This window comes from Culex pipiens, chromosome 2, assembly GCF_016801865.2.
Source record: "Culex pipiens pallens isolate TS chromosome 2, TS_CPP_V2, whole genome shotgun sequence".
Taxonomy (NCBI): Eukaryota; Metazoa; Arthropoda; class Insecta; order Diptera; family Culicidae; genus Culex; species Culex pipiens.
In genome coordinates, this window is record NC_068938.1 from 36316001 (window position 1) to 36326012 (window position 10012).

General features: G+C 38.1%; 2 protein-coding genes across 2 annotated transcripts; both read left to right on the top strand.

Annotated features, from left to right (window-relative positions):
- Positions 1-973: 973 nt before the first annotated feature.
- Positions 974-2202, top strand: LOC120415707 (UDP-glucosyltransferase 2-like). Its single transcript, XM_039577301.2, has one exon. It carries the CDS (start codon positions 1009-1011, stop codon positions 2200-2202), a length of 1194 nt encoding a protein of 397 aa, XP_039433235.2. The 5' UTR covers positions 974-1008.
- Positions 2203-4654: 2452 nt separating this feature from the next.
- Positions 4655-7980, top strand: LOC128092986 (UDP-glucosyltransferase 2-like). The gene is made up of 2 exons (XM_052708293.1): positions 4655-6044; positions 7868-7980. Exons 1-2 carry the CDS (start codon positions 4985-4987, stop codon positions 7978-7980), a joined length of 1173 nt encoding a protein of 390 aa, XP_052564253.1. The 5' UTR covers positions 4655-4984.
- The last annotated feature ends 2032 nt before the right edge of the window (positions 7981-10012 follow it).

Genomic DNA, 10012 nt, shown 5'->3' on the forward strand with positions numbered 1-10012 from the left:
TTTGTTTTTGTTTTTGTTTTTGTTTTTGTTTTTGTTTTTGTTTTTGTTTTTGTTTTTGTTTTTGTTTTTGTTTTTGTTTTTGTTTTTGTTTTTGTTTTTGTTTTTGTTAGACCTCCTTGTTCGAATGCAGTTATTTCAGTGGCATTCACAACAAAATCTAGCGGAAGAGAACCTCAAGTCTAATGACAAGAGACTACTTGCAAGATCTAGCGGGAAGGGTAAACACTTGACAATCCGTGTGGATTTGTACGATGTTTGATGAGCTCGTATAAGCTCGGAAGCTTATCACATTACGTACCTTGTAAGATATTGCACTACTCCAAGCCACTGTGTGTGGTTGTAAGGAAGTTACAGTCAGATAGTGGGGTAAACATTCAAGGGTTGTGGTGGTTACTTTCCCTCAAGTAAGTGCGAATCGCGGATTTATTGTGTTGGAATTGCTTAATGTGTGAGTGTGATGAGCGTGTGTGGAATGTGTTATTTAAATTTCTAATTTAATTTTAAATAATTTTTTTCTGATTTATTCCGACTTCAATTGCCCAAAAAAAACACTCTAATTGGCCATTTTTGTTTTGAACTTAAATTTCAGAGCTTTTTTCCAACGAACGAGAAAATCTAAAAATAGCTTCGCTAACATCAGCAAAACCATTCCTCCAACTAACCAAGGGTCAAGATCTAGACCAGTAGTATGCCAAATTTCGCAAATTCATTCACAAAAAAAAATCTCAAAACAACACGTGTGGGGGCAGGGCCAGAGGAAGTATCGGTTTCACGCAACTGCCATGAACCTTTCAATTAAAGGTCCCCGAAAGACGCAAGGTAATACGTGCTAATCAAGCTCGGATGCGCCACATGACACGGGCTTAAGTCGCAGCTAAGCCCGCTGGCTGGCGTGTAAATAACACGGTTGCGATCTGAGCATCCTTATAATCAGATGACTGACGGCTTTTTTTTCCTGGATGTGCGCGCGTATTGAGTTGGTGTTTTTAGGTATAAGACTGATAAGTGATGATCGCCGGAGGTTTAGTTGGGTTTGACGCGGTCGCGAGTAAGAACGGGAATCGTTCGTTGATCAGGATGAAAGTGGTTGTACTAGTGATGGCGTTGGCCGTCGGGCTGTTGCCAGTGGAGAGTGCTCGAATTTTGGCGATTTTTCCGTCGCCGGCGAAAAGTCACCAGATTGTGTTTCGGGCGTTGGTTGAAGGACTGCTGGAAAAGGGACATCAGTTGACAGTGATGAGTCCGGATCCGCTTGAGACGGACAATCCGAACATTACTCAAATAGACTGGAGCTATGCGTACAAAGTGGTGGATGAAAATGGGGACGTTGCCGTGGCAACTCAGGAAAAGTGGAGTTCACTAAGAGTAACTCAGAAGCTGCTTTCAGTGACGGAAATGTTCTTGGCAGCGGAGTTGAACCATCCGGAAGTGCAAGCCATGATCCGGAATCCAGTGGATCACTTTGACGCCGTAATTGTGGAGTACTTCCAGATGACACCGTTCTTTGCTTTCGCCGAACTGTACAACGCTCCCATGATCGGAATTACCTCGATCGATTCCATCGCGTTAGCTCACTCCATCATCGGGAACGTTGCAAATGCCGTCGCTCATCCAGAAATGGTCCACAAAGTGTCCCGCGTCCTTTCCTTTTCCCAAAGGTTGGATTTTTTCATCACGATGCTCTTCACGGAGTACGTCCTCTTCCCGGGAGAGTTTGAAAAGTACGACCAAATGATTGAGCACCACTTTGGACCGAACATGACCAAATCGGTCCAGCTGATGAACAGGCTCGACTTTCTCATGACCAACGTTGAGCCGGCGCTGGGATTCGTCCGACCGACGGTTCCCCGAGCCATCCAGCTGGGATTTTTGCACGTGAAACCTCCAAAGCCCCTCCCGAGGGATATTCAACAGTACCTGGACTCGTCCAAACATGGCGTCATCTACTTCAGTTTGGGAACGCTGATTCGAACCAAGTCGCTGAACGCAAAAAATATTGGCATCTTTATCGACACCTTCCGGTCACTCAAATACGACGTGCTGTGGAAATGTGACGGGCAGATTGACCAGATCAAAAACATGTCCAACGTACGATTAATGCGTTGGGTGCCTCAGCAGGATGTTCTTGGTAAGTGGATTAAGTCAAGTGCATGTAAATTTAAATGTTTTGAGGTCAGACAAATCAATACAGAACAAAAATAAATGATAATAATTATCAGAAAATGGTGACAGATTTTGTGGCAAATAAAATTAGTATTACATCAAGAATTGATAAATATTCATCAGTTGTTGAATCATTTTCATCAAACTAACATTTTTAAACATTTTTAAGTAATATTTCTCAATAAAGTGGTAATATTTAACCAACCAAAATTTCAACCTTCTTAAATTAAGCTTTTTTCTGTGAAACTAACGACATCACAATTATAATTAAATTTTGAGAATTTGGTTGCACTTCACTTTTTCTGTTATAATGATGGATGGCTTTATCTTCAACCTTGCGAAATGTTTTGAGCAAACTTATCGCAAAAAAATCTTAAAAATTTTGTTGACTGGCTGAAAATATTTTTTTGTATTATTTTTTTAAACTGTACAATGAAATTTTCGTAATTGACTTAACTTTTGGTTTCCAAACAAGTATAGGTCAATGCTGAAATTTTAAAGTAATCGCTGTTCTAGTGACAAGAGCAGATTTTTTACCGATTTTGTATTTTTTTTCATTTTTGCACGCGGCACTTCGAAATGCCCGGGTGTTTCAAAAAATCACATCTCGGAATTCTGTTAATGAATCTTTCCCATTTTTGAGAAAGTTACGAAAAAATTCCCAAGGAATCCGCCATAAAAAGATTTTCAGACATTGGCTCTATGGTCCAGACACCGTCAAAACTTCATTTTAAAATTTCATGCGACCTTTTCAAATGTTTGGCTGGACTTTCGGTCCTCAAACTATTTGTTTTTGGAAGACTAACTATTCAATTTTCATTCGCGTCCAAAACAGCTAACTGCGGTTGAAATTTCGAGGCCAAATTTTGACCACCCTAGCACGGTGTAGGTCAATCTAATGCACTGTGGTCCAGATCGCAAAATAAAGTGTAAAATTGATTTTCCAAAAATTGGTGAAGTTTTGGAGCTTTGTGTGTCTTCAGAATAGTTTTTGCTAATTGGGAAGGCCAACTTTTGATTTGGTTCAAAAATAGGGTGGTTCACGATCAGGGTGATTTTGAATATCTATCTTTTCAGGAATATTTTTGCGCTTTTTTTCGTCTTGTAGAAAGTTGTTTGACTCGCCATTCAAAGCAACTTTGTCCAAGGCACCAAAATTTGATCACGCAATCTAAGTCTTCTACGACAAAATTTAGAGAAAGCATCTGAGCAAACTTTCAAAAAATAGTTTTTTAACGAAGAAATTAAAGGTTAAGTTTAAGAGAAAAGTGGTGTAGCGGGAACCCGTCATGCTATACATTTTTAAAAAGGTATTTAAAAGACCTTTCTAACGAGCCCAAAACGTTGAAGATCTGAAAATCCTATCAAAAGTTATAAGCACTTAAGTGTTATTTATGCACTTTTTGGAGGCCGGATCTCAAATATTTTGATGAAAACGTTGTCCGGATCCACCATGCGACCTGGCTTGGTATAGTTAATCAAAAGACCTTTCCGATGAGCCTAAAACGTTGAAGATCTGACAACCCTATCAAAAGTTATAACCACTTAAGTATTATTTATAAACTTTTTTAGGCCGGATCTCAGATATTTTGATAAAAATAAGTCTTATATATACTCTTTTTGAGGCTCTGTAGTGTATTAACTTTATGAATGTAAGGAAGGCACCACCCACCTAAAGGTGGATTATGCAATGTTTTTTTGCAATAAGTTCACCAAAGAAACAAGTTGAAACTTCAAGATTTTGACAACAAATCCTTCCCAGACGGCTTCAGTGAGTATGCCTTGAAATCGCCATCCATGCAAAAATAACTTTTTACAGAAATTATAGAATTTTCTGCTAGCAATATCATTTACCTAGCCGCGAGTAAAGCTAAGCTGCTCTATACATGCAGCAATAACATTTCAAAAGGGCGTAATCTTGCTTGTAGTTACCAAAGGTTACGCCTAATTGAAAAATTAATACGTATCAACGATCAGCAACAATCAGTGCCTCGGACATTTTACTCAGCAATAAATTCATTACGTTTCGGACAACAGACCACATCGTTTCATCTTGGCATTTCCGTAGAGATCCCCCTCCCAAGAGCGGGAGTTCGTCTATTCGGTTTATATCTAATTTTAAATTCTAGGGCGGAGTTCACCCACCGGAACAAGCCACTGAATGCCTGAAAAAGTCACTTGTGTGTTAAAGTCAGATAAAACATTTCAACTCAACAAACCAATAATATTCCAATAAACTATGAGTTCCTCTTTCCAAAAAATATATTTTCAAAAATTGCTTGAAAATGGTTCTAAGTAAATTTTTTGCATATACTGATTTATATACTATATGATAATGAAAGTTTATATTGTTTGCGTTGCTTTCGAATGTGTTTCTTCCACTATAGTTTTCGCACATAGAGAGAGTTTAAAGGGTAGTACAGAGTAACGCACCAAAACCAACGTATAGTTTTTTTTTCTGCCAGGCAAGCAAAACAATCTAGATGGGCCAATATGGATTTGTAAGCAAAGGAGTCTCTTCTACTGATTCTTAATGTAAACATTCACTGACGCGAGTGGGATGGACCGTGTGGTTACAATTCCATATTAGCCAGTTTACATTGTTTCGCTTGAATGTTATCTACCAGTCAAAAAATCATCAGACACACAACTCGGCATCGTAAAAGAAATGGTGTTAATCAGAAACATTATATACGAGAAGAAAGCTAATCGCCCTTTTGACGCTGGTCACTTCAAGCGGAAATGTTAGTTCGTATTTAACGGATTTCCCGAGTTGGTCAAGGTTTAGTCTAACCGGTGTAGCTCGTGGATATTAGACGAAATGAAAAGTGTGCGTTTGGTAGTGGTGGTGGAGGCGATGTTGGCAGTTTGGCTGCTGCCGGTGAATAGTGACCGAATTTTGGCGATTTTTCCGTCGCCAGCGAAAAGTCACCAGATTGTGTTCCGCGCTTTCGTTGACGGACTGTTGGCCAGGGGTCACCAGCTAACTGTGATGAGTCCGGATCCGTTCGAGACGGACAATCCAAACATTACCCAAATTGACTGGAGTTATGGATACAAAGTGGTTAACGAGATTGGGGACGTGGCGAAGGTGACCCAGGAAGGGTGGAGTGCGTTTCGAGTGATTACCAAACTGTTGTCCGTGGCTGAACGATTGGTTGAGGTGGAACTGGCCCATCCGGAAGTGCAGGCCATGATCCGGAACCCGGTGGAGCAGTTCGATGCTGTGGTTGTGGAGTACTTCATGATGCCACCGTTTCACGCGTTCGCCGAGCTGTACAACGCTCCGTTGATCGGAATTACGTCCATTGATTCCGTGGCGTACGCGCATGATATCGTTGGAAACGTGGCCAACATTATGACCCACCCGGAGATGATTCACTCGTTTTCGCGGGATCTTTGCTTTTGGCAGCGCATTTTGGCTTTCGCCACCAGGATCGTTTCGGATTATTACATGTTCCCGATGTCGTTCAAAAAGATGGATGAAATTATCGAGTTTAACTTTGGGACAAACATGAGCAAATCGAACGAGCTCATGAACCGGCTTGACTTCCTCATGACCAACGTTGAGCCTGCGCTGGGATTCATCCGACCAACGGTGCCTCAAGCCATCCAGCTGGGATTCTTGCACGTGAAGCCTCCAAATCCCCTCCCGAAGGGTCTTCAGCGGTATCTGGACTCGTCCGAGCACGGTGTCATCTACTTTAGCTTTGGAACGCTTATCCGTACCCAGTCGTTGCACACAGAGAACGTTAGGATTTTGTTGGAAACGTTCAAAACTCTCAAGTACGACGTTCTGTGGAAGGTTGACGAAAGAATCGACCTGAGCAATGCCACCAATGTGAAGGTAGTACGCTGGGTGCCCCAACAGGATGTTTTGGGTAAGTGGTGCATGTGATAACGATACCTAAATTGTGCACTTGAGTATATCTCTATGCTTATTTTTTTTGCAATGGATGTGTAAATAGTGTTGAAGAAACCAACCATATACATTATAGGTGGCTTAAGTTAGTTTTTGCTATTTAAAATTGAGCAGCGGATCACAGATTTTCGACAATGTTGTAGGTGGTGATACAAAATATATTAGAAAAAAGTCCCACTCAAAAAAGTCCAATTCATTGATTCATTAGTTAAATATCACATAAAAAATTGTTTTTAAAAATCCTCTTTCTTAATTCGAATGTTTTGATACATTTAGAAGACCACAAACATTAATTTTTAATTGTATGCTGTATTAAAAATGATTTCTTGTTTTTTGATAGATACTTTAATAATAAACAGAAAATCTGGTCAAGAAATTCAATTAAAAATTTATTTCACGTAAAAATAAGTATCTGTGTCTAGTGCGTTCATCCCGGGAATTCCCAGGATTTTTCCAAAACCAGGAATTTTCATATTTTGTCCCGGGAATTCCCAAAATTGCAAAAAAAAAAGTTTTAGTCTGGAAATTCAGATTGTGTTGTGGGAATAGAAAAACAATTGAATGCTTAGTAAGTGATAGGAATTTTAAGCAATACAATTGTTATTTGGCATGTATTAGCAATAATTTGGCCTATCAGGGAAAATTGTTAAAATTTTAGTTTACATATGCGCAAAATTCATAGCGCTTTAAATATGATCTTTGAATTTAATATATTTTTACAAGACTGAGTATTATTTTTACGAATATATTTTTTTTTAAATTAACATATTTAACTATTTTTCATCAAACCCTTAACTTTTTTCATAAAATCTGGGGCAAATCAAGACAAATGTAACAAATTTAGACATTTTTTCTGCATAGTGCTTCGATTTTTTTATTGATTTCGATGAAAACAGGAAAAGACCACAACAATTAGTAAATCGATTTGCAAAACCATTACTTTAAAATCTCCTATACTTATTTAGACTGTAGTCCTATTTTTGTTTCATTTAGCGGTAATTACTTAAAGATAAATTGTAAAAATGTTTTATATAAAATATGAAATTCTAATCTCATCTTTAATTTGTCATTGTCTGGAATAATTTTATTTTCGTCGGTTCTGATTTTTAAATTTATTGCAAAATACATTTTAAATGTTTTTCTGGTCATGTCAAACAAATAAAAATAAATAAAATAAAGATATTTAAAATAGGCTTATTTCATTCACAAATCACATTGGATTAAAAATAAAAATTGAGTTTCACTTAGAATTCAAAGCACAACAAAGAAGAAAAAAGTCTTTTTGAGCTATTTAAAAAAAATGTCCTTGTTCAGATTGAAATGTAGGTAGATTATTATCAAATAATTGTGTTGAGCTAATTTTATGATTTTATGCTTGAAAAAAAAAGAAATATTATGAAAACATACATTTTGCGACGACTTTAAAATTTTCCCGGGATTTAAAAAATATGATTTTCCGTTTCCCGGGAAATTGAAAACCCGGTAAATTGGACGCCCTATCTATTTCTATTTTGGGCCAAATTCGTTATGGTTTAGGGGTTGCTGTTGAGCGTTTAAGTTGGTACGGAAAAATCGTGAAAATGTATCGGGAAAAACATCACTCCAGAAAACTCCAAGTTTCAATAGAAATAGAAGTCCAATCAACTGAAATCAGATCAAACTTCATTTTCCTGCGTTTGAAATCTTATTGAGCATTGAGTTTTGAATTTCCTTGAAACTCCAACTAGCAAGTATCTGTTCCGGTCTACAAATTCTTAACTATAATTTCACTTTGCGTTGTAGTAAATTCAAACTCTACTAGGTCGACAAAGCTTGACAAAGAAAAATCCGAGTGTGAAAGTCCAGCAAAAGGAAATGTTGCGTGCGATACCCACATTTGTGTATCTACGGTCTGATGACTCTGAGACTAGTCGCCACTTAAAACGGTGTTTGATTAATTTATATTGTTCAAAGAACTCCAAATTTGAAAAACAAAAATTGGAATACAAATCATTTCTTTTGTGCTTACATGTCGCACGTGCATTTTGGGTCAAATTTAGTTAAGACCACCATTTTGTGCAGCTCACAATGCCTTACCTTTTTACCTTCATCCTCAAAATTCCATTTTAATCCTGAGATATTCAATAAAATCTCCGTGCATTTGTGTCACTTTTAATATGAAAGAAGATTCAATCTAGTTGTGCTATCTTGACAAGGCCCGAAAATTGATGTAAGTGCGACCATTAGCCAAAGGGATTTCAGGTCAGATCGCGTTTGACACACGGACTAACCCGACTATCGACATTTGTTAATTCAACCAAACTTCATGGCAATGCACAGAATGGTCGTCCAAACAAAACGTGTTAGTTATTGTTTACAGTGCGTGATCTAGTGTTTGTTAATTCAAGGTCAAACATTTAAACGCATTTTTCTCTAAACGCCAAAAAGTTCTGGCATTTTTCATGAATCGTTCGAAAGCTCGCCAGGTCAAAGAAAAGCTCACACACGTCAACGGTGGCCTCCGTGGAGAACTCACAAAATCCACCTCTCTCTTACATGCCAACATAAGCAGCAGCATACGGCAGAATAGTTCTTCGCCACAGCAAATTTAACGCGCTGCAGTTGGTGTGGTCTTTCTCTTTGTGTTTCACTCGTTTCTCTTTTCGGTTGCGAGAGGTCAAGGAGATGGATTTGACAGAGCTTTGTGGGAGCTGCTGCAATGCTCATACGAGGCTGGAGTATGATCTGAAAATGTCTTAGATTATTTTTTTAAGCAATGGTTAATGTGAAAATATCCCCAAAATCTCCATTTCTTTTTAAAAGCATAGTCTCAAGAGAATTTATTTGAAAATGTAGTTCACTGATGAACCCTCAACGACAAACCAACAAATCCAACATAAAAAGGCATGTTATGTCACCGTTCAAGTGAACCCAGGGGGCCAATGCCAGCATCAATCTAAGGTTGACAATACCGCAAACTGTCACTGCTCTACTGAGGAAAGAGGGGGTTCGTCGCTTTGTCCCCTTGAAGTCTTTTACGCAGCCGACTTCCATTTAGGGGTCCATCATCTCGCGAGTCGTTGTCTGTGGCCGGGTGACGTGTCCGTTACTCTTCATGTAATCACAGTCTAATCATGTTTACCGTGGAGTGCTGGTGGTGGTGGCTTGCTTGTCAATTAACACCTGTTACATTCGTGTCGCACCTTTCAGATGGTTATTCCCAAGGGCGTTGGTGGACCTCGGTTTACTTGGGTGATTGAGTTCGCGATAGTGAATATTTTCAAGGTTGTCACCAGGCAGAATTTGCGTTTGTTGTACTTGTTTTAAAATTCAAACATAAAAAAAATATTTACAATATTCAATTCAAAGTGTAGGAATGGAAATTTTAATTGAAAATTTTAAATGGGAACACTAATGAATCGGTTAAATATATTCAAATTCGGACGATTTTAAATCGATCAAAATTCTTTATGTGTAGAGTTTTAAAAAAATGTCCTACAACTATTATTAATAAATAATAATTTCATACTTAAAAATCATTTTAAACTTTTTGTTCAACTCTTCATATGAAGTGTAGTTGCAAGGAATCACTCTGCTCATCTACTGTAGACATTTTATTGTGATTGAACTCCAGCACCTAAATTCAACCAAATGTCGGGTCAATGCACAGAAGCCGAACCGAACGTGTTTGTTATTGTTAGCATTGCCTACTCTAGCTTTTTTTTTCAAGGTCAACTCATGAAAAGTGTTTTATCTCGGAACGTCAAAAAGCGACACGCGACAGGATAGAGCGATCACTTGGAAATTTATCAAGATGCATTTTTTATATTGGATTGAAAGGAGAAATCGGATGTGCTCTGAAAAACATATTTTAGACGCCATCCACGAATGACATAGCATTTTTCGAGGTTTCGACCAGCTATTTAAACAATCTTTACAAAACATTTT

Coding starts and splice junctions, on each gene's coding strand:
- LOC120415707 (XM_039577301.2), top strand. CDS start 1,009: ATGATCGCCGGAGGTTTAGTTGGGTTTGACGCGGTCGCGAGTAAGAAC.
- LOC128092986 (XM_052708293.1), top strand. CDS start 4,985: ATGAAAAGTGTGCGTTTGGTAGTGGTGGTGGAGGCGATGTTGGCAGTT. Junction 6,045..7,867: donor GCCCCAACAGGATGTTTTGG/GTAAGTGGTGCA, acceptor TTTGCGTTGTAG/TAAATTCAAACTCTACTAGG.